Source organism: Aythya marila (assembly GCF_965140915.1).
Source record: "Aythya marila genome assembly, chromosome: 6".
Lineage (NCBI taxonomy): Eukaryota > Metazoa > Chordata > Aves > Anseriformes > Anatidae > Aythya > Aythya marila.
In genome coordinates this window covers 17,177,694-17,203,443 of record NC_139047.1, presented here as the reverse complement: position 1 = coordinate 17,203,443, position 25,750 = coordinate 17,177,694, and the positions used below count along the sequence as shown (strand labels likewise).

The following is a 25,750-nucleotide window of genomic DNA, read 5'->3' as shown; positions in this document are numbered from 1 at the left end:
GTTTTAAGGGTCCTATGTGATATGTCATTAACAGGACAAATCCCCAGGGTCTGAAAAACAAGATGCTGTCTTCCAGATATCCTAATGAGAAAGATAATAAATGCAAGCGACAGGTTGACAGTTGTTAAAGTTGTTATCTTTAATGAAATGACTTTGGAAATAGCATCAATTTCCATGACACCAACATTTTGGGAGTCCCATAAAATATGCAGAGTTACATTCCAATGCCAGTATTATAGGCAGATCTCCTTTCACATGGCAAATAGGATCAAGAAAGCAACCATCAGACAGAAGAGACCCATAGCTTCAGACAGGGCGAATCCCAGGATAGCATATGAGAACAGCTGCTGCTTCAGAGAAGGATTTCTAAAAGAAAGCGAAGGTGTAAGACCTTTTTATCTTTATGTTCAAGATGTTTTTCATACACAGTTTAATGTACCTGACAGATCCAAAAGCTCATACTTCCCTTCCACAGATTCTATAACAGGAAATCCAGTAAATCCATGCACAAATTGTTATATTTTTTAGCAAGGATTTCATTGAAGACAAGTGTCGTGGCAATTAAGACTTAATTCGGGTTATGCAGACTGTATATGCCGAAATAACATAGCTTTTATGACTATATGACTATATTCAGCCTTTGAATTTACTTTTCGTCCCATGCAGGAACCATTATGGTTTATACATTTATTTAATATCTGTAACATTAGAACTCTATTCCAAATAGACTATGTCTACAACATTAAGTAGCTCACAATGAAATCAAAGAACTGAAACCATGTAGAGCAAAGAAACAAGTATGTAGCAGTTTGTTACAAAAAGGCAATGAATTATCCCTACATGAAGTGGTGGCAGTGATGTTGGGAGAGGCAGGGAAACCATCATAGTATCATTAAATAATATTCCACAACCTCTATTGACATGTTGATGCCAAAACTAAAAAAATAGCGAACATTTTAGCTTTGTATGGAAAACACTTATGTTTCTTCATGTAGGTGAGCCTCCTTTTCTTTATTAAGAAATAAGATATAATCAAGTCTTCAGTGGTTGAAAGAATAATGAAGTAAAGCTTATTTTATGCCTGTTTCATTCAGTTTCTCTTTAGAGATTCTCCCCTCTTATGGAAAAAGATCCAGGTTAGATTTTGAATTCCATTCTGGAACAGAATGCTGGAACACTGAACTTCAGTGACCAACACGCTGACCCACTCTAATGATTTTATTTCTTTCATGTCACTTTTCCAGGTAAACTGTACCAAGTTCTGCATTTATCAGAGCCATCCTGCAGTGTCACGCTATTTAGCTGTGTTTAACACTAGTAATTATTAACAGAATTTATTACAGTTCCATGATCCTTACTACAACTTAGCTTATCTGCAAATGCTGCATCAAGATACATCTGCACATAAATCAAGACTTTTATACGAGAGAGAGTGATTACCTGGCATAGCCAATGATTAGACTACCGAAGACTGTTCCAATACCAGCACCAGAACCAGCCACACCTACTGTGGCAGCACCAGCACCAATAAATTTGGCAGCAGTGTCAATGTCCCTGCTGATAGCACTAGTCTGGAATTCTCTAAGTGCTAGTTGGGAGACAGTGTTTTGGGCCCCATTAAGTGTTGAGTTGCCCTAAGAAAACAAAACATGAGAAAACATTATATTCAGACACAGATCATTTTCCATGACCAGCTTGATACAGTGTTATTCTGCAGTTATAGAAGTTGCATTAGAACCAGAGCCTAGTTACTCTTGCAAGGGATGAGACTATAACCAAGAGTTAAAGACTTCAGAATGTTACCCATTCACCTGAAAGCAATCAATGTCAAACACAAAAGACTTCTCTCAGAGGGAAACAGCAAGACAGCAACAAGTGTTATTAGATGTTTGATATAAAGTAGGTTTCAAAGTAGAGAATCTTGAGTTAGTACAAGTGAAATCTAGGCTGAAAACATTCAGGCTCACCAGGTAATTTAGGAAGATACAGAATTTTGTATATAAGGTACCTCTCCAGTCCTGACCTCTGGCCTAGAGAACACAGATGCCGAAATTGGTCTGTACAAGATTCTTGATCCGGCACGGATCTGGAAAAGGAGGGAAAAAGTTATAAAGAAGAAACACTTGATTACAGTTGTTCCTGTAAAGTCTTATTTAAGGTTTTAAGACTATCATCTGCTAACCCATTTGTCTTAACAGAAAGACAGAAATCTTTGCACTGCTGGATATACAGTAGATTATACGGAAACAAATGCTGCCATGCAATTTGATAGCACCGTTTTCAGATGACATTTTGTGAATAGCTAGATTATTCAATGAAGCTATTCCTACTGACAGGAAACGTAACAAAACAGCGACCAAGTAAAGGGGAAACAGACCAGCTGGCAGCGATATGCGTTTTAAAATGAGAAAATAAAATATTCCAAAATGAATTCCCAGGTTGCTAAATGCAAGGACGTAGTGTAGACATTGAAGCCTAGCAAGGCACAAATGAATGAATCTTCCTTCACGAGAGGCCTGCGTATGTCCTTGGGCTTCCAGCCGCCTAAGGTCATCCCTGCTCTCGCACAAAGCTCTTCCTGCAGGCCGTGCCGTGCCTGCTGCTTGCGAGAGGGGCTGTTCCGCAGGCCAGAGAGGACGTTTGGAAGGAGGTCAGCCCCTTGTCTTCACAAGGGCAAGAATCCCCCGCCCCGCGCAGGCCGGGCACTGCCTGGAGTTTGACCTACAGCGGGGCGCTGCGCACCAGGCCCAGCCGCCGGGCGCTGCGCGGCCCTGCCCGCCTCAAGGGGCCCCTCACCTTGACGAGGACCCCGGCCCCAACCGAGGCAGCCCCTGACCCCGCCGCCCCCCTACCACCCTCCACGCCCCCCGGGGCTCCCCCTATGGCAGCCCCAGGGCCCCTCCCGGCCCCCGCTGCCCCGCGGCCGCCGCCCGGCCCCGGGGGGCGCAGCGAGGAGCGGCCGGGGCCTCCCCGCGGGCCGGGGGCGCCGCGCTCACCAGGGCGGGCGAGGCGGCGAGCTTGGCGCAGGCGAACATCTTGGCGGGCGGCGTCCCCGGGGGCCACAATCCGGCGTCTCTGCGGAGAGAGCGAGAGGGTGAGGGGGCGGCCGGGCGGGCGGGTGGCGGCGGCCGGGCGGATGGCGGCGGATAGGGGCGGATAGGGGCGGATGGGGGCGGATGGCGGCGCCGCCACTCACCCGGCTCCGGCTGCGGCTGCCGCTCCTCAGGGCCGACGGGCTGGGGCTGGCGCTGCGGGAGGGGCGGGCTCTGCGCAGGCGCGGCGGGGCCGGTGGCGGGCGCCCGGATGCAGCGCGGCGGAAGGGGTGGGGGGGAGCCGCCAAGGTCACTTTGTACCGGCGCCATTGGCAGCGCCGGGGGGCGGTGCGGAGGGCCCCGCCCCCGCGTGGCCCCGCCCCCGCGCTCAGCCCCGCCCCCGCCCTGTCCTACACGGAGCCTCCATAGGGCCGCGGGGTGGGAGGGTGTTTGTGGCCTTGCCTGGCCTTCAGGCTAGGAAAAGCAGATCTAGCTTTTTTTTTTTTTTTTCCTATTTCACACTTTGCACCCATGGTTTGGGAATAGAAGTACATGCGCAAACACCGAGGAAGATACACGTGCCAGTGGCAAAACCTTTACCAGTTAGTCAGAACTTTTCTTGTTGAAAAAAAATGAGAATCCACCCACACGCCGCTGTGGTAACAAACCTTTCCAGCACCACGAATAAAAAAAACATAAAGCAAGTGTGGGTGCTGCCCTGGTGGAATTCCTTACACGCTGCTGTACTGCTGATCAACACCACCCTACCAAAGACATACCAGTGAATATTTAAATTCTATTCACCTCAAAATAAATGTATTTATTACCCATCCAAAAGTACATTTTATATGTCTTCTGCATCTTTGCCAGGGTGATCTTACATTCCCTAACAGACTGTGCTTTTTGTTCTCAAGTCACATATTTTCCTGTCAGTTCCTAAAATCAACCTGGAGTCTCAGGAGTGTTGTGCATTTTCTGTCATGATTCCTGCTCTGGAATGCTTTGCAAAAATGCATTCACAAGCTGTTTGGTCTGAGCAACATAAAAAACCACCATTAAACACTTGTTTATTGTTGCTCTTAAGGCATAACAGCTGATATTATATTTTACATGCAACTCGGTTGTTGCTTTTAGGAGGAGTCAGAAACACAGTTATTGATCTCTGGGGACCATGTTCAGCTTAATTCAAGCAGTTCTTCATAAAGAAAGACTTCTGTTAATCTCACTCTATTTCCTATTGGTTTGACCTGCTGCTTGGTCCCCAGAGAAGTTCATTGGTGCCCTAAGGAATGGTGTAATTTCCAATTTATAGAATCGTAGAATATCCCGAGTTGGATGGGACCCATAAGGATCATTGAGTCCAACTCCTGGCTCCACACAGATCTACCCAAAAATTCAGACCATATGACTAAGAGCACAGTCCAAACGCTTCTTAAACTCCAACAGGCTTGGTCCCGTGACTACGTCCCTGGGGAGCCTGTTCCAGTGCACAACCACCCTCTTGGTGAAGAACCTCTTCCTGATAGCCAGCCTGAACTTCCCCTGTCGCAGCTTGACACCATTCACTCGGGTCCTATCACTGGTCACTAAAGAGAATAGATCAGCACCTGCCCCTCCACTCCCCCTCATGAGGCCGCCATGAGGTCTCCCCTCAGCCTCCTCTTCTCCAGGCTGAACAGGCCCAGTGCCCTCAGCCACTCCTCATACGTCTTCCCCTCTCGGCCCTTCACCATCTTTGTAGCCCTTCTCTGGACACTCTCCAACAGTTTCATGTCCTTTTTGTGCTGTGGTGCCCAGAACTGCACATGGCACTTGTGAGGCCGCAACAGCGCAGAGTAGGGTGGGAAATCACCTCCCTCGACCGACTAGCAGTGCTGTGCCTGAGGCACCCCAGGATACGGTTGGCCCTCCTGGCTGCCAGGGCGCACTGCTGGCTCATATTCAACTTGCTGTCAGCCACAACCCCCAGATCCCTCTCTGTGGGGCTGCTCTCCTGCGTCTCATCGCCCAGCCTGTACATATAGCCAGGGTTGCCCCGTCGCAGGTGCAGGACCCGGCACGTGCTCGTGTTAAACTTCATGTGGTTGTTGATTGCCCCACTCAAAACACCTTCTAGTCCTACATCCAAATCATTTATAAAATCATTGAAGATGACTGGCCCTAAAATCAAGCCTTGGGGGACCCCACTGGTGACCGTCCGCCAGCCTGATGCGGCCCCATTTACCACAACCCTTTGAGCCCTGCCTGTCAGCCAATTGCTCACCCATCGTATGATGTTTTTGTTTATCTGTATACTGGACGTTTTGTCCAGTAGGATCCTATGGGAAACTGTGTCAAAAGCTTGACTGAAATCCAAAAATATCACATCGGCTGATTTCCTTTGATCAACTAGATGGTGATATTATCATAAAAGGAAATCTAGTTAGTCAACGGGACCTACTCCTCATGAACCCATGTTGGCTGGGACTAAAGACTGCATTGTCCCACAGGTGCCATTCAGTAACTTCAAGGATAATCCTCTCCATAATATTACCAGGCACTGACGTGAATTGCTCACCATGTACCTGAAACTCTTAAGTTCAACTGAGAATGTCGTCTCACACTCACAAAATCTCCTGAAAGAGATTCCTGGCTTTCCAGGGGTCTCTCCCAGAGAGGGCCAGTTAGGCCCCTTCAACTCAAACCACAAAGATTTCTGGTCACCGTGTCTGTGTTTTTAGGTACACCACGGGAAGGTCCAGTCTCACTTTGAGACCCTCAGTGGTTTGGTATCTGCGCATTTCAGACCATGACTGTCACACAACCTGAGTGTTGGCAGAACACACATGGTGTACAGACAGAATTTTTCTGGTGACTTCCTGAAGAGGTCTGGCAAGCCTTTCTGCCTGCTCGGTTTGCCATGCAGGAATCATGTAATAAGGAAGCTGGTCATGGTACTTGTAAAATGGCATTTCTGTCTGCTATGTGTAGGTTGGTCTTTCTTCAGACAGAGATTTTAGGCAATAATATATCTAGAAATGCAACAAATAAAACACTGTACAACATTGAATAAATGTCTCTGTCCAGAGTGCTTTGCACCAAAGGCTCTGTCAGTATTCTATATTCATTATGAATAACTTGTAAAAGATGACTATATGTTCTGTATTTGCTGACAGAGAAATCTTAGCTAATCAGGAGAATCCCATTGTTCAAAGTCTAAATAGATAGTTCTCCTAGATCAAAACCTATTCTTTCAGGCTGAATTTTACTTCCCAGAAGAGGATTAGTACCTCCAAGCATATCGCACACTCACACTAGTGTTTCTAAAAGTTCTGTTTTGAAGAGGAGATATGTCTGGAAAACCAATATATTCCAATAACCCTTAGTTCTTGGAAGAGCCCCAAAGGGGGGTGAAATTGGATCAAAAGCCCCCTGAGGATGTCCTAATGTTTTTGAAATGCTTTAAAACGTAGAGTGGTGTTATTACTTCAGGGTTAGCTCTCCAGAACTTCCAGATTTATGCTGTACTTTGTAGGGCATTGATTGATATTGATTTACAAAGTCAGGGTCTGTCAGTGTTTTCCACTGCCTGGGCCACGTTTCAGCACAGAATATCATGCACCTCTCCCATTCACTGCTGCATGGCTGACTCTTCCCAATCACGACGACCAGAGAACTGGAGCAATTGCTTGTGGGAAGAAGCTACATGTATATAGAGCAGAATTAATAAGCTTTACAATATTTAAACTGATTTAGCTTTGGAAAGAAGGAATGAAGCCATAGTTATATGTCTCTGCTTTGAGGAATACACTCTTCATACCTGTTTGTCTTATTGATTATTGGTAGTTGGCAAATCTTGCTATAAGTAACATCGGAAGTTTTAATTGCTAACTTGGCTGCATTGCATGTGATGCTTTACAGGAAAGCAGATGACGGAAGCCTTTTTCTCATCATTGTAAAGTTGTCTTTTACAGGGGAAAGGGAGAATCTGTTTCTTGAGTAATCTTTGTCCCCCAGAGTACTTACCCAAGCTATTTTTTGCTGAGATTCATTTTCTTTTAGTCTCCCTTCAGTAAAGAGCTGAAGGCAGTTAACCACATAGGACTAATTTAGGCTATAGAGCATTCTGCTCAACTATCCATTGATTATTTTAACACCCAAGTCCTAGAAACTGATGGCATTAACCACAGAGACAAACAGCAGACCATGTCTGCACTTAGCAAAACTCTGAAGGTATGCAGATGCTATGGAGACTTTTGATGTGATTTGAAGCAAATATTGTGGTAATCCCTGCCGTATCATTTTTGGGTCTCTAAGATCTGTTTTAAATAACAGAATGATTATATGCATATGTTCTACTACTACGATAGCCATTATACATCAAAACTGGAGTATTATCAAGAGGGAAACTACTCCGCTATGGCAAAAATTAAGCAAGGGAAGGAGGCGTTCTCATCTTCATCCTAGCTACTGGATTCTGGAGGAAAGCAAGACCAAGGCTCCAAAGCAGCCCTGTCAGGAAAGACAAGTAGAATCACTCTCATTCTGGATAACAAAGCTCTGTTGTCCAGTGTTCAGGTTCTGCTGGTTGGTTTCAGGATGTTACAAAACAGTGTAAATATGTAGTAATATAGCCACTCTTTTGTGAAGCCCAGCATGACATGAGGTCAAAGACAATCTTCTGTTTTTGAAATTTATTTTCTATTTCAGGAAAAATTATCAATCTTCTGAAGAAAAAAACAAACAAACAAACAACAAAACAACAGATGCTACATTTAATTTATAATTTATTTGCATTTGCAATATAAAATGAAATGCTTGACAGGTTCACAAATAGTTTCGCTTTATGTTTCCCATCTATAGCCGCATGTGCTACGATCGCCACCTTCAGGACGAGTTTCCATGTATTTAAGCATTGTTATGTATCTACCACAATACTTTTTGGAAATAGATTTTTGAGAAAAAGCAGTAATGAAAAAATTTATTGATGCTTAATCAAATTATTTATTATAAACACACAGAAAATACAGAACCTGGGGAATTAGAGTACCTCTTCATTTGTTACTTAAGAAACTGAACTCCCGTGAGCGAGGTGTTTTATTCAGATGATTCATGTTTCCCATGGCTGGTTCAGGTGGTCTCTGTGCTGTGTTGCAAAGAACAGCCAATACCTGAAATGATCAGTCAGGCAATCGGATAGCACACACAGACATTGTTAGTTTACAGAATATCACTGAGAGAGATTAAATTAGAATACATTCAGCAATGGTCTTTATTCTAATTAACAGCATTAAACACCTTTTCTAACAGAAAACAGTGTTCAGCTGGAGGTTGACCACATTGGCTGCACTGTTTAGAGCACACAGCTGGCAATGCAATTACAACACTGTTCACATGATACACACTTCCTGCTAAAACAGACATCCAGAGAACTGCACAGACAACCAAGACTTTGGCCACAGTAGAACCATCATTTCAAGAAATACCCATAAGCCTTGGTTGCTGAAGTCAAAGACACCCCAAATGGAGGGATGCTTTGTTAGTGGCCTCTTCTGAAAGCACAGGCTTTTTGTGCAAGGGGAATGGCAACACCAAGATTCATGGTTTTTAAACACTAGTACCTAAGCTATGTTTATGAGATTTTTGGACTTTTTGTTTCTTAGAATCATGTAAGTGGTTCTGGGCAAGTCTTTGTGGGAACTATATTTGGCTGTTGACAAGCTGCAAAGAGAAATAGAAAAGGTAGCTGTCCAGTGCTCGAAAAAACATAGGATTTACTGTTTTTTTTTTTTTTTTTTTTTTTGGGGGGGGGGCATTTATTTATTTATTTATTTATTTATTTATTTATTTATTTAACTGGCTGTTTGTAAAATTTATTTAACTGGCCTTGTAAAGAGCAAATGCAGGGTACATATATGTATGCCAGGACTGTGGCAGAAGGACTTTTTCTTCCTCCACCCTCTCTGGAGAGACTATAGATCCAGTTTGTAGTCTCTGGGGGTGGGGAGAGATGGAACCATAGCCATTAGTACATGCAAGATTCATCTGTTCAATTGTAAGTGATGTACCTTCCAAGTGTGAGTCTAAATTCTCACACACTTGCAAATTGCTTTGGGATCACTGCCCAAAAGGCTCAGTATAAACACAGAACATCCATTATCATCCTGAAGCTCCTTGGTCTGCCATGCTCAGCAGAAAGCCTGTGGGAAAGCACCAAGCCCGTGCCAGGTCCTGCCCTCCCAGACCCAGTGACAGTCAGAACCCAGGGAAATAGCTGTTCCAAGTCAGGTGGTGAATACCACACTTTGCGTGTCTCAGGCAAACTATTTTTAAATTACTATAATTAATTTTACTCATGGTTACAGAGGAGATGGTTTATTCTTATGCTCTGCACCTAGAGCCCAGAAGCTCTGGACAGCCTGCCATGTCGCAGCTCTGTCCCCAGCAGTCAGACCCGATGAACACGCTGGCTCTCTGGCACGCCTGCACTCATTCCCATCTGCTGTGTTGGCGCCATTCCCACTCAGAATTAGCTATGCCAATTTCAGCAGGGCATAGGTGCTAACCAAACATGGTTTTAGAGGGACAGCTTTCATAACACAGCGAGTGCCATCCCTTTTGCCAGCAAATCCTGCTGTTTGCAAATAATTCCAGATTAAGGCCACGTGCTTCATTACATGGGATCACATCTGTAGATGCTTGTGGGCATTATAAAAAAAAAAATCAACAAATGTGTAGCGTATTTCTCTTTCAGTTTGGCTTGGTGCTTGGAATTTTGCATGTGGAGAACGAATGCTCTGCACCTTGTTAGTGGGAGAGAGCCATCGGCTGTTACATGCTGTGAGCAGTCTTAACAGGTCTCTGCATGAAAGCCGAGGCAGCAGACTACAGGATTTTAGCACTGCTTTTTCAGGTGGCCCTTGACTGCTTTGTGTCTGAGAAGAAGATGACAGAACATTGCCTTTTTGCACTGCGGCTTTTGCCTTTCCAGATTCTGAATAGGTTTGTGCAAAAGGCATATTTGGCCCCTACCCAATTTCAAAGTGGTATAGAAGTAAGGCAAAATTAATGCTGCTTAGTAAACATTATATACGAGAGGTTTGTATATGATCTATAAATACCATAATAATATATGATAAAAACAACATTAATACCATATTAATATATTATAGCTGCACTTGACTCCTGTTTGCCCCACTGAACAGATTACCTGTGTTAGCAGAACTACTCTGTATATAAACCCAGAAATGGCTTAGGAAAGAGCAAAATCTGTTCCCGAGCTTCACCTCAACAGATCACTGTTCTCAAATTTAAAATATAATTTTGTAGCTAAGAATGTTTTGCCCAGAATTCTCAAAAAATATTTGAAATACTGGCAATAAAATAAGATTTGGGACAGATAATTTCCAACTGGACATTTCCAGTCATAGCTACTGAGTTTTAGACATTTTGCTGTCCAGGCAGGATCTTGGGGGGGGGGGGGGGGGGGGGGAAACAAAACAAACAAAAAAACAAAACAAAACAACAACAACAAAAAACTTTTTTTGTTTTTTGTTTTTTTTAAATTAGCAAAGCACTGAAGGCTACTTAAAAATAAATTTTACATCTCTCTGAAAGAACATGGAATTTAAGAATGTGCAGAAGAGACAACATTTCAAAGGTCCCAGCCTTTTTAAGGATGCGAAGTGACAGGTAGACACCTGAATACACTGGAAAATCCTGTTGAGAATCAAGGTCTAAAATTACTAAGCTTTTGTAGGAGTACATTTCAGAGTAGTAGTGTGTATTTCTGATCATATTTTCTTTAATGTAAATTTTTGAAATCAGGTAGAGTTAACAAGATTTCAAAGGCTTTTAAGCATACGTAACACGCTTTTCCTATGATATTGAGAAGTCAAAGACCAAAATACTACGTTAAGCTCAAGAAACAAAAATAGTCAGTCTCATTTCTGAGCACATTGCTGTACCCTAATCTTTATCTCCTCTTACCTGTCTTCTGTCCTTAGTTTTTTTGGCAGTTAACCTAGCATTGATTTGCTTTCCATACCCCTTGAACTCAGAGATACTCATCTTTTCTTCCTCCTCCTAGCTCCTAAAAACACTCTCTCACAGTACTGTAATGGACTGGCCTCCTCACAGTTGTTGACATTCACTGTTAATGAGACCTGCCACACATGCTGGTCAATGCTACGCTCAACTGTTAATTAGCCTGCAGTTACTTATTTTGTATCCTTCTATAGGGGTAGCATTGATACCACAGTTAGGAGGTGCTCTTCCCAGCAGTGTCCCATCCAGTAGTACTCTTGTTTAATGTGTTCCGTGGAGGTTACCTGTCCTGCGGAGGGATCTGCCGTCCTTCTGGGTGAGCCGTTCTGCTTGTTCAGGACCAGTCACAACAGCAAATAAATGATACTGCGGCTCCCCAGTAAGCTCTCAGCTGTGAGAGGCTGCAGTGAACATCCAGCCCGTTATCCCTCCACCCAAACCTTGGCTTTTTCCCACCAGATATGAGGTGGGCCGTGGCACTCCTGCTAGGGAGCACCTAATGGCAATGCAGGCTGGGTGGGCAGGGGACCACCAGGAGAAGTGAACAGCCTCCGAGCATTGCCTCATTGAAGCTGCTGTCTGAGGAACACCAGTAATTAGAGATACATATGCTTGCTAATTTGAAAAAGGCATGGCTGGCTTGTTCAGATTCATGGCTGGGTTGTGCTTTTGATGCCTCCAAAATGACTAATAGTGTGTATAAATAGTGACATCCAGTGTTCAGTCAGATCAACCACAGGTCCGTGCTCCAGAAGGTCATTCAATTAAAAGATTTATTACGGACCCTGTTTAAAATGCCTGCGTAAAGATAGTAGGCTAATTTGAATATTAACTACCTGCCAACTTCAACACACCTCCACAATAAAAATTTCCTTCCTGACTTGTTGGGGAGCAAAAATGGTGTGGCTCTTGTATAATGCTTTAACTTTCTCTTTTATGACAGCAAGCGTCTGATTATTCCCAGGTGCTCCTGGTTTCTTCTTTCTCTGCTCCTGTTGCTGTGTATGTGGCCATTAGGGCAGCAGTCATAAAGGATGTGTTCACCACTTCCTTCTCTGTCTGTCTCTTAACATAGCCACAAGTCCACCGTCTTCTATCCACATTAATTCCCTGAGGTATCCACACAGTATTTGTGTTGACTGCCTTAATTTTGATCTTCTCTAATCATTCCCTTCCAGATGGTAGTTAAAGTTTAATGGTTCCTGTAAAAATAGTTCCCTTTCTTCTTTTAATCAGTCACGTGTGTTTGCTTAGCTAACTGTTAGATGTTCAGAAAGCATGAAGGGACCACCAACACAATTAGTTCAAAATACACATCCGTGTTGTGATTTCAATACTATGTAAAAGCAAAGGGTTACAGGGTAAGCGAGATTCCTGGAAATTAGCATGGGCTCTACAGCCCTGAGTTGCTGTGTTCCTTTAGATGTATTGGAAAGAAAAAAAGCAAGAATTTGTGTCATTTTCTATAATTGAATGCAAATAATCTTTACCAGTCTCTAGGCTGCCATGTTTCTATAAGCTGCGCTAGAAAGCATATGAGTGTTATGTTTTTAGGGATGGCTTGAGCAATGCACTTAAGGAGACACTTAACTTTAAGCAGATGGGTAGGGCTAACAATAACACCGTGTGCAGCGAGGTACTTGGCACGTGCTTAATGTTAGGCCCCCAAGGACTTCCCCTGCAGTTATTTACCTCCTCACGCGTTTAAGACTATGTATCAACACCTAAGGCCATAGAGCCTGAAATTCTCCAGTACGTATTTACTTGATTTAAGCCTATTACGGGTTTGGACATTTTGCTGAATCAAGAATTTAATTCAGTTGCACATTCATGCTATGCCTAAGTAGCAAACCACTTTACAAGCAAATGGTTTAGGCCATATCAGATACCCATGGAGTGCACAGGTATTATTGCACCGCTGAGGAATATGGAGAGCCTGGGAAAGTGATGGGCTAGAGGCTGAATCCAGCTCACAGTGCTGCCAGAGGAAAGATTGCTGCTGAATTAAGTAGAGGCTGGATCAGGCCCTGAATGCCTTGCCTAGAGCAATACAGGAAATATGTAGCAGAGCCACTAACAGATCCCAGATCTCATGAATCAAATCAGGCTTCTTTTGTATCCAACATCTGCGTGTGCTGCAACTGGATGTGTCACTGCAGCCTGTGTAGGGGAGATTCCGGATTAGGGCTTGCGTGAGAATGCCTGAGCCTGCTGCAGGCATCGCACCACCTACGCACCCCAGAAAGATGAGCCCAGCAGAAGCTCAGAGCATCCTGCAGTTTCCTCCCTGGTGCAGGACTGAGAAAACAGGGATCCCTGCACCTTCTTCCAAAGGACGTATCAAGAACTACCTCCAAAAGAGGGTACCAGATATGGCAAAGTATGCACTACAGTAGTACACCCTGCCCCATTTTTTATTGTTTTAAATGAGAGAGAACTCAATTATAAGGGCGTTGTGATCACTTTAGTGCTCTTTCCCTTGGCCACGGATGCCTGGAAGCTGGACAACAAAGGAAGATGCTTTATCTCCACTTCTTCCCGTTACACCTACATTAGCGGCGAGCAATGTGGTTATAACATAAAAGAAATAGCCATGACACTTTGCTTAAAATTTTGACTGGAAAGGAAAATTTTCTGTTCTTCAGCTAAGTATTTTTCCTTGGTTTCTTTTTACATGCAGCTTCTTTGGGTAAGATCTAAGCCAGAGAGCAGAAGCGTAGATGGGCCTGTTTGTGTTATGATAATAACTGGATGACCTCACCGAGATCAGGGCCTCAGGGTACTAGATGCTGGGAAAAATGTCATAAAAGCCACTCTCTGCCCAAAGGAACGTGAAGTCTAAATACTCAAGCTATTTTGTAAATCTGGGACACAAGAGGTTGATTTGCCCAGTGTCAGGCTGTGGCAGTTGCTAGTGACTCACTCCTGATCTCTTGTGCCTTAGCCAATGGCCTTAGCCCCAGCAGCATCCTTCTTCTCTATTTATATTTAATTAAAATGGCAGCAGAGCCCAGCTTTGCTGAATTTCCATATGTCTTAGCTGTAAAATCTGTCAGCTGTGGAAAAGTGGACATACCTATATTTTTTTTCTCCCCTACTTCCCTCTCCTGTTTCCACATCAGAGAAACACTCACCGTTTCCTTCCCTGCTTGGCTAAGGACTGAAAACATATAAATGATCAAAATAGAGCTTGCTGGGCTGATGATGGCTAATAGCAGGTGTCGAAGTGAAGGCGTTCCCCCACGGACACAACCCATCATGGTTGGGCTGGTGCCCAGCTCACAGGAAGGAACATGAATCTTTCACATGGAAAGGGAGATAAATTGCATCTAAACACTCTAATGATGATAATGTAGAGAGACAGATGTGGTAACTGAGTGCTAGAATCCCTCCATACACTGTTCTATTATACTGTCACGTTATATACTATTGACTAGTATAAGCCAGATGCAAAAGCAGAATGCTATCTGAATTTTTCCTTTGGAATTCTCCAATTTGTGCCATGTATAGAAACATTTTTCAGTGGTGAGCTGACACAAAGGCCATTTCTATAAGCTCATGCAAAGAGCACAATGCAGAGCCCTCACCAGCCTTTGTTCCAGCTGCACAACTTTTGTTAAAACACTGGCACTACGAAAACCAAGACAACTATGGCTCAGAAATCCTGGTTCTGTTTCCTTGCCCCATGTGTGTCCACTGACACCTTTGCAAGGAGGGTGCCATAGAGGGGAACTGTAGCTTGGAAGTGGCTTGGATTGGCTTTACCTAAATGTAAATGCTGTAATGATTTCAGAAGGTGAAAGGGAGCATGAGGGGTAGATGGGGGGAGCGGCAGAGGACTGCCAAGTCAAAGCATGGAGAATATGTAACAACTGCACAGAACATTTGTACACCTGATATAGCATACGCCAGTTGTTAAGGCAGAAAGCCAAAGGTAATGAGCACTCTGAGAATTATGAGAGCTCCTTCTTGGACCAGCTTCTTGCCTGTAATTGAAGTGCTATCCTCTACTGATCCTTCAGGTGCTATCGGAGTGATTTTCTCCAGGCTTCAGGAGAGAACCAGTCCCTGAAGAGTAGAGGAAACTTTCTTTACATTATAGCTCTGCGCTAGAAGAAAGCTATGCATGTGACCCATGGGTATCCTTAATAGTTTTCATAGAAAGTGAAATTCCTAAGTGAGGTTTGGATTTTAATTTAGAAAGTGATTTTTATGTGTGCTGTAAGATGAATAGAAAACCATATGTATGTTTACATATTTGTTTTTAGAACCTGTCTATCATGAAATGTACATTAATCTGTTTCTATTGCATTTATTAGCATTTATATTTTAAAATATTTCTATAGATTTTTAGAAATAATTAAGGCAAGTATTAACCATCCAGAAGCATTCTCCATCAGCCTGCAATCTCCAGCAATTTTAACAGTATACTATTTCTTTTTCTATTTTTCTTTAACCAGCTTCTAATGTATTCACAGACAATGAGTGGCTATAAGACATAATTTTATTCCTGCATAATGGACATCAGCTTTGTCATCTTAGCGAGCTTCTTTCCATTTACAATATTGAATTTCAAGGAGTTGGTGGCTACTCTGTGATGCTGAAAACTTCTATGTCAGTTTCAAGCCTTGAAATCTTTTCTAAAGGATAATCTATACTTCAGATAATCAGATGGAGAAATCAAACACCAATGAACTCGGCAAGCTCATTAAACTGTACATGGTAATTACTTTGCTTACCTTCCAAATTCTGTCTTCCTTTCTATGTTTTCACTTCATTTACAAACTGTTTAGGACCAACACTTGCTTTTACTTTAGGCAGGGGACCTGGGACAACTATGTGCTGCCGAAATATTCAAATCTATTTTTAATCTATTAATTTCATGGTTTAGTATGGAGCATTTGAGTTCATCATCCTTCAGAAATGTCCACTTAGGACATTCCCCACATTTTCTGATAACTTTAAAGAGGTAGCCATCCTGGGAAGCACTGAGCGTATAATTGACAAATCAGAAAAATAAGGTAAAAACAAAGCTTTAGAGAAGCTTTGCAGGTATACAGTTAACTAAAATTAAAAAGAAAAAAAAAAAAAAAGAAAAAAGAAAAAAATCACCCCAAAACAAACCCAACCAAAATTTATATATATATATATATATATATATATATATATATATTTTTTTTTTTTTTCTGAGAGTTCAGTGATGTGCTATAATAAAAGTGAGAAATTGTTAATTTAATTTGAATAGGAAATGGAAATTCAAAGCAATGGACTTTACTACAAACAGGAAACAATGGAAAACTAGGGGATTCACTCATTGGAAACTAGACAAGGCAATGCACTACACTTTACTGCACACCTGCGAGGATGAGACAAACAGTTGTCTGTATTTGTTCCAGCTAAAGTTGGTCGGGGAAGACATTTAATAGGTAACATTAAATGCACTGTTTCTGTTACAGACCAATGGATATGTCCGCTAGACAAATTTAGGGAGGACCTCCTTTGGCAATCCATAACTACTTAAGGACATGACATAATTAATGTCTCTGCTTATCAGGAAACATTAATTGAAGCATGCAACATACAAGCACACCAATGGAGTTTAAAGAAAGTAAATAAAAAAAATCTAATGCTAATTTATACTTTATGAGTAGAAGTAGACTAACAGGCCCAATATGGAAGAAGTTTCCTTGCTATATGGCGTCTTTCTACTTTGTGGTAGCAGTAAGAAACAGTTTTTATCAGCATGACATTTGCATTTAGTTTCCACGCAGAAAGCTTTTCTGAGGAACAGAAACCCAAACTATAGTACTAGCTGAGAGAAGTACAGAGCACAGCAAATCCATTCTCCTCAGAAGAAACAACGTTAGAGAAAAATGTCTAGCTGACAGAGCACTGCTGCTGCCAGAGTCCATAAGTGGAAGTTACACTGCTATATTGCACTGGAAGCTCACAGGCACTGATTATACTGCACCCACCTAACTCATGAAGAACACATAAGAACATTAAAGAACTGTTTTTGCACCAGTTATGCTTATACTACGCTTTGCATTTTTAATGTTGAGCAGAAGCTGTTAGTGTTTTAAAATCTTCACCAAATGTATCCGTGCAGTGTGGAAAAAAGGCTGAAGTCATTAAACTGCATGTCATACAATAGAATCATCTTGCATTTAATTACTAGATTGCAAAAGCAATTACTAAATTTGGCCCAGGTGCCTGCCTAGAGGGAAGCCAGGTTTTTCTTCCATTTTGAGAAATTAGCCTCCCTTGTTTTCTCCCTGGATGAGGAGCTTGCAGCAAGAGCACTGCCTGGCACAGGTGGCCAGGAGTATATAGGATGCTGTGCAGGATGGCTGAGTGAGGCAGGAGCTGTGCTTGTAGGAAGACCTGTCATGACCCAGAGGGTACAGAAGACAGACTAGCCTTTCTGCAGGAGTTAGAATAGAGCCAGCCCTTCCTACTGCATATAACTATTGGCTTCTTTACAGAGGAGTCCATATCCCTGACATTTTCTCATTTTTCCTATATGTTTCCATGATAACTCGACACAGAATAAATATAAAATGTGTTTAACTACAAACAGGCATTTAGTAAATGTCAGAAATAACTGATCACTAACATTCTGGAAACACATAAACAGCAGTCACAGTAAAAGTGTGCTAAAGAAATAGACTCATCTAATTTAAAACAGTAAAATGACCAAGTTCCAGGGCAGAAATGCTCCCTGAGGTAATACCATGACTTCACTCAGGAAGCATTACTCTGTGGGATTATAACTGGAACATTTTCAACCTTAAGGATTCATCTTCAGAAGCATCATTCTTGGAGTGCAAAATATCCTGCCCCTCCCATTGCTAGCACGGGGTTCCATTCATAACTCACATTTCTTTATATCACAAACATCCATCTGCTTGTAAGTCATCTTGCTGTTCAAGAACTGTATAAAAAGTCAATTTTACATTGTTAAGGGTTAAGAATCCAAGGAATTCAGCTTTCATTGAAATGAGTGATTTCCCTACGCACTCCTGAAAATCCTGTCTCCAATATGAAAATACTTAACATTTTGTCCAAAGGAGAAAACTTCATCCAGTTTCTCGTGGCCTTCCCCTGTAAAAGGAGATAAGATATGTCCAGAATTGAGATAAGGTGGTCTCCTACTGTGAACAGGACTGTTTAGTCTGGTGAGGAAGTAAAGTTGGTTTTATTTATTCATTTACAAAAAGTACATGGAGATTGACATCTAATTAGAGTTCAGGTGTGCAAAGCTGCATGACATGAAGATTTATGGGAAGTTTTTTCCTCAGTGTCTTAGCCAAACTGTGGAAATTTCTTCCCCAGTGAGATAAACTAATGGATTGACAAAAATACAAACTCTACCTAACAGGCATTACGGTAAAGCTGTGTCTTAGTCCAGAGTACAACAGAGGAAAGATCGCTTTCATAGTATTCTCTCTCCCTTTTTTTTTTCCTTTTTTTTCTATTACACAAGAATGATCAGATTCAGCAAGATTGGTCTAAGTCCCACTCCTAAATAACATGCAGAAAACTGTCTTCAAGCTTTTATAATTTTGGTTTATTCTGGTAAAGGAGTAGGTGGTTTTGAATTGTTGATAAATATTTTACCATGAAAAAAAACAACATGTGAAGTAATGTTTATTATGCTAAAGGTTTAACATCAGTTAATCTTATTTATTGTTTCTTTAGTGTCTGGCATTCTTCTCTGATTGTGAAAATGCTCCCTTTGAGGATCACTGCCCACGTGGAAATTGCATTTGAATTAGGCTCATGTTGTTCTTTCTTATAAGAGGAAAAGTCAAGAAGCTGGAATTATGCTATCACTTTCATTGTATTCCTTTTCAAAAATGCTGTCACTGCTGCTGCTGGTGTTTTGTGCTGGAGTACTAATATAAGATTTATGAGTCATTGGAAAGTCTTTTTGTATTTGTCAAAAAACTGTATTTTAATGTTAGTAGCTCAGATCACTAATCTAATACTGGCTCCTTAGGTACCCGCACGCAATTGTATAGTCAGCACTCCTATTATCATGCCACTGTATTCAACTGTACCCTTGACAGATCAGAGCCATAAATATCTCTTGGGGTGAAAGTAATTTAGTCTGTAGGTTTGTGTATTGTTTCAGTCCGAAATGCTCATCCTCAATAGAGACTATCAAATGAGTTGAAATGTTTCTGTAATATGCACTGATGTGAGACCAAGAAACCCATTTCACTTAGGTACATTAAGTGGACCAAGATCTTCAGTTTTACCTTTGCTGTTACATTTTCCTGAAATGTCACTTATCTGTAAAAAAATAAAATGAGAGGAAACACATTTTCTTGTGATCTAAAGGCATTCAGCTGTAGTTACGTATCTTCTCCTGGTTAGAGAATAATGACAGGGCAACACAGTTGTACCTGCCTTAGATTTGAATTATCAAAACTTACACTGTAATATGAATGTGTAAATACCAGCTGCGTGACAAACACTATGCTCAGGATCAGATTCTCCTTTCATATACATACATGAAACTCCTACAGTAGTCAGTGGAAATTGCATACACAGACTTATATGCTAAAATAACATGGTATTGCATCCATTTACCTTGGCAGATAATTTTACTTCAGAGAATTCTCAACAAACTAGTTCAGTGCTTTAGCTTTTTATGTTATTAATGTTATGATGAAAAGAAGACCTTTCACTCATGGTATAAAGGCAGATTTAGCAGGAGGTATAGAATCACCTTGGATGGAAACACATATGAACACAATGTAGGTTTCAACACATATATCTCCTGAATAAGATGTTTGTGGTTTCACTTATTGTACCCTGAACAACTTCTGCTAGGAAAAGGACAGTGGTCATACATTCACAAAGTTTTGGGCAGAATCTCTCATGGATGCTAGTTTACATCCTGAACCTGATCTAGTGTTTGCTTCAAAATATGGATATCTGTATCTATATCTATCTATCTATTTATGTTAGATAGTATGGTACTTTATAAATATAATTGTTTTTGAAAATAGATGATGGCATTGACACACTGAACAAGTCAGGTGAAACATATCTCATTCTGATGCAAAAATAATAATATCTTGGGTATTAGCTAATTTACATATCTGATCTGGGAATATTTTCTTTTAATATTACGGAACAGTCATAAATCCATGACATGGATTGCAACTTTGCTTTTCTCCCTCACGACCAGCAGAGGGAGCACCAGTGACAAAGCTGCGCGAAGCTCGAAGGCTTTGCACTGTGATGCACTCTACATCCTCCCCCGGCCAAATTCTGCCTGCAGACACCCAGGTAGAACTTCAGGTGCTGGCAGCAGGAACTGAGGAAAGATATCTGAGGCTACGAGTGATCCTTGCGTGCGACGAAATATTTATACATTCTTCAAAATAAACCCTTGTCCACCCAGAAAAATAAATGCCACACAGGAGTGGTATTTGGAATAAGATTTGAGACCTGGCTATGCAAACCATGGATATCAAATTTTGGAAGCTGAAGGCATGCTCCAAAGATGTTTAGCAAGCTCTGTTTCTTATTTTGAAATGTAAACAATAGCTTTGTGGGAAAGCACATTTCAAATACAAAAACTATGGTTACTCAAGCTGAGATTTTGAAAGACACTGGAATTCATTTCAAAGTTACCATGCGTTGCAATTGTCTAATATACCATACTGAATTTCAGACAGTATGTAAAAGTGTCAGAATTATTATATCAGTCCTTAACAGATGTTTTAGCATTTTCATTCAGTCATCAAATCTACCAGGAAAAAAAAAAAAAAAGGAAAAAAAAAAAAAGAACTTCACAGCTGTTGAAAAAATATGTAAAAGATGTTGAAAAAATATGTAAAAGATGACTGGATATAAAGCAGTCTAGCTCACCTCCAAAGCTCAATATTTATTTTTTACTTTTTTTTTTTTTTTTTTTTCTTTCCTGGAGTAAAGCAGCATAGAGAATCTCTGTTAAAGAACTCTGAGCATTCAGTCTTAATATGTCAGAGAGCATGGTAGGTTTTACTCATTTCAGCAGCCATTTTTACCAAATCTGGACACCTATACTGTTGCCATTTCCTATAAAGTAATATACATAGCTACAAACATAGAAAAAAAAATCTTACATCAGCTGGGATTTAAGCTTATTCTCCCATATTTTTTCACAACAGCAGAAGTACCTAATAGCGAAGAATTTGAGAGCTAGGCCAATGTATACGCTCAGCCAACATATCCAACCCAACAAAGACATTTCACACTGGTTGAGGAGTCTGTGCACATGAAACCTTTTTCATTCAGCCCTATCAGCCACTCTAATCGAGGATACTCTCTCTCTTTACAAAACCTTACCTGCTTATATTAGCAGGTAAGGTTTTATAGCAGTTCCTCTCAATGACAGATGCCGAAAGCTGAAAACCTAACTGTGATCATTAGCCTGACTTTTACTACATGATTCCTAATGGATGCAGAGCAGTAAAACTGAGAAAAACAGCAGCTATGGAGACTTTATGTTACAGGCAGAGATGAGATCCAGTTTTGCTGGTGGTCTTGCTTGAAAAGAAGTGAGGGATCCCAGAGTCTTTGTGAGTTCCCCCATCACCATATTATCATGCGTCTAGCTTTAGAGAAAGTGCCCAAAAACATTACTGCATGTTAGTCTCAGCCTATATAATCCACTAAGGATCCAGTTAAAATGCCTGGCACGTGGGAGGTGGACACAAGCTGCCTGAAGCATCCAGTGTTGTATAAATTATACTTAGTCACCAAAATCCAGTCCACACATTCACTCCTTTTTTGTCTACATGCTGTGGTGACTCCTGTACTCTTCACTTGCTGATTGATGTCAAGAATTATGACAAAATTAAATCTTCTTACCTCAGGTGGCATTAGAATGACAAACCACTCGTCAATATCCAGGCTGCACAGTCTTACCAGTTATTTATCTGGTTGAAGGCTGTACATTGCACCTGCAAAGAACAAACTCGAACATTCATATTTTCCCCCCACCAAAAGTTTCTCTGAGAAAGGTCAATGTTACTGTGTCCAAAGGGCTTATTCAATGTGCTGTACTGCTGCATGGGCTAAGCAAAAGCAGGAGGCTTTATTAATATCATTTTAGCTAGCTTTGAAGAAAGGGCAGAGAACTGATTAGCAATGTAATTGGAGTGTGTTTTCTGTTTACCACCTTTACAATACTTACTCATTCTTAGTCTAATTAATTAAATGTTCACACTTTTTGGAAAAGATATTCCTGAAAACAGCAGTGCAATTTGGTTTGCAGAGTGCAATATCATTAATACATATGCATTCATACTCAAAAGCACTTTGTCACTGGATTCTTTGAAAGGTAACTTTGGGCATATTTTCACTGTGTATTTGACACATACATTTTCCATTTTGCTATATCTGATTCCTTCTGAAAATTATTTATCATTCTATCATTTATTAAGATTGTTCACCATGCAAAAAGAAAGCAAAGCAGAAAGAAGCAACAATTTCAGAATTCTCATGGCTAATCAAGTGAGTGGCTCAGTATTGTAATGGAGTAACTTTAATATTGAATATTTCTCTTTCAGACAGCTCACGTCACTGGATGTTAATTGCATGATATTTACTAACGTAGCTAAAATGGGATTCCCTTTACAGCAGTCTGAATTGTTCAATATATAAACTATTTTTGTCTGCTTTCCAAAAAGAAATGGTGACTATTTCTCTTAAAAATGCACTGCTCTACAACATTGCTTTCTGATCATGGGGTGTGTCACTCTCCTTAGCTAAATCAGAAATACAGAAACATTTTTTGCCACTAATACTGAATAGTTAGAGCATGGTTTATTCATGCTTTACATGCATACATATGCATAAGTATTTGTTTACTTCCTATAGTCTAATTTGCCCAATGATTTCATTGAAAATAACAAATAGAGAATGATACTGTAGATTGCCTGTTTTTTGTTGTGATCCATAAATGTATGTGCCATTTAACAACCAATAAAATATGACAGGCATATACAATTCTGTCTGAGCAGGAAAGGAAATTTTATTGCTCAGGTTTTAGTCTCACATGCCCTTCATAAAGTTGTACAGTCAGATCCTTATTTTATTGTTACTTACCATATGTGTTACACCCCTTAGGCATGAAAGAGCAAGTTAGGCAGAAAGCACTAACCTTATCTGCAGAAAAAGGAATTGTTTCAAATGAGTTTATCATTAAAAAAAAAAAAAAACACAAAACAAAACAAAACAACAACAAAAAAACAACTTTATTTAGAAACAAAACAAAAAACTGGAAACAATTATCTCACATCTCAGAGAAGAAGGGACCCAATCTTACAATCTTCAATTCAGCATCTTCTTTCTTAAACACCTTACACACCGAAATCCTTGATGATGCACTACCATAGTCCACTGAAATCACTGAGTAAACTGCTGTCTGCTAATCCTTCTTACCCACTGTATCCTCCCAGAACTTCTGATAATTTTTTTAAGCAACATGGGCTGAAATAATGGAGGAATGAAGAAATAGCACCAAGAACCTTACAGGCATTTTTCCTGGATAAAGTTGCTAATCTCAAGCTTCAGATAAACTAATACAGTCCCTGCCCAAGCAAAACTTCCGCACATGTTCTTTAGAAAGTAGGGTAAAGTTATATTTTCTCTACCATCACACAATCACACATAAATATTTGTATATGAATTTAATGTTTGATGGATTTATGACTGTCTATAGAAGTCTGAAGATTACAGAATTACAGCCTGAAGAGCGAACCCTTGTATACAGCTATACAAGTTGACAGAAACTTTTCAGATTTTACTTATTTTTTAAATCACAATGATTTCAGTCTCCCAAGAAACTACACATAGTGGGAAACAATCTGTTTGAAAGACTGGAGATTATAAGTAGAAGATGTTAATTATAGCTAAATGTCCAACTCCCTGCCCCCTACCCCAGGCTAAACTCTGGTTTTAGGATGCTTTAATTTTAGTAACCATTTGATCTTTCCTAGTAGAGGATTTGGTACTATTTCTTTTAATCTTCTCTGCATGCAGTTCAAAACTGGCTCACCGAGCTCAATTTTAAGTTATTGTTTGTGTTTATGAGCAAGAGATTGCAGGATCTACAACAAACCAAATATGTCATTTAAAGAAAACCGTGTGAAGTAAAGTTTGATGCATCTGATTTAATGATACTGTTACTCCCTCTGCTCACTAGGATCAGTGGGGAAAACAATTTAGGAAGCTTAAACCTTTGCAAAGTGCAATAAACTTTGATCAGAATGCCTTTTCAACTAGTGAACAATCTAGCAAATAATTTTAAAAATATGTTGAAAATAAAACAGTCTATGCATATGAATATCTCAGCAACTTCAATTAATTAACCAGACAGAACAAAGTTAAACAAACACATAAATCTTTGAAGGGTAGACATTCTATGCAGTAAATTATGCAACACTTCCACTGTCATCAGATAATGTGCATTGATCTAAGTCAGTGAAATAACTTCCACTGAGCTAGATTTTGGCACTAGCATCAGTGCCATAGATGATGCTCTTGCAGCTCTTAACTTCTATGGATCAGAAGTCTCTGGAAATCAAAAGTTCTCTATTTAATCAAACTAGACAGCATTTAGGTTAAAATGAAAAAAGGTCATGCATTCAGCCAAGAAATTGCAAAATATGTTTTACCCACCTCAAAATATTGCTCCATATCTCATTCCTTTTGTAAGAATGTATATAAATCCAAAAACTTATTTTCCACATCCATTGTTTTAATAAAGTTCCAAAGAGACATTAATTTCCCAACCTCCTTCTGGCACTACAACAGCAATACATGCTGCTGGTGTTGGCCATAGCCAGTCTGATTTCAGACATCGTGACAGATCAGCTCTATAACCCACAACGCACAAAGGAGAAATTGCAGCAATACCCTAATTATGCTTACAACAGAAGAATATACTGCCAAAAGCATTGAATAAATACTTGAGAAATTAAGAAAAAACAAGAAATAAGGAAAACAAAAAGTAACAAAGAAGAAGAAATCTAGCACAGTATGTACTGGTCTCAACCCCTCAGAGTAAGGATATCCATGCATTAATATATCAAAAACAGAGTTACCAATCTTATTTGTACTGGCTTTACTTTTAAAACCTAGTGAGGCAAATTTATACTCTGGCCCCATTAAAACCCACTAATTTCAGAGTTGTTGAATTTAGGAGCATTGCATCATATAACTGGAAGCAGAAGTTAATGTACTGAGTGTTGTTTCACTGAGATGAAATATTAATTCATGCCTACTTTGAATGTTGATTGTTTTAATACCCTGAACTTAGTGACAGAAAATGAGATGTAATGGGTTGTTTCCATATGTCACAAGTAAACCAGTTGCTTTTTTAACTGTAAGTTCTGTGAGCATTATTTTCTTAGCTAGCAGTTCAAGAAAATGATTTAAAATTAAACCATTTTCCTCACACCTGTAAAAATGTGTAAATGATAGAACTGGCAGTATGATGATTGCTTTACAGATAAGCAGTTTCTTCATCATCTTCAAGGACATTCAGATTTATGATCTAATCATTCAGCCCTTTAACAGGATGCATTTGAGTTTGATTAAAAAAAGAAACAAATAGCAGTGCAGATTTATTAATGAAATCTGTGTGACCTTTTCACATAAGGAACTCTCCCAAAATAATGAATTTA

General features: G+C 40.5%; 1 protein-coding gene across 1 annotated transcript; it reads right to left on the bottom strand.

Moving 5' to 3' along the window:
* Positions 1–114: 114 nt before the first annotated feature.
* Positions 115–3,342, bottom strand: ATP5MC3 (ATP synthase membrane subunit c locus 3). Its single transcript, XM_082762917.1, has 5 exons — positions 3,197–3,342; positions 2,997–3,075; positions 2,009–2,086; positions 1,441–1,634; positions 115–366 (listed from the first exon to the last, which is right to left on the bottom strand). The coding sequence occupies exons 2-5, from the start codon at positions 3,033–3,035 to the stop codon at positions 252–254; spliced, it is 426 nt and encodes a 141-aa protein (XP_082619043.1). The 5' UTR covers positions 3,036–3,075; positions 3,197–3,342; the 3' UTR covers positions 115–251.
* Positions 3,343–25,750: the final 22,408 nt, after the last annotated feature.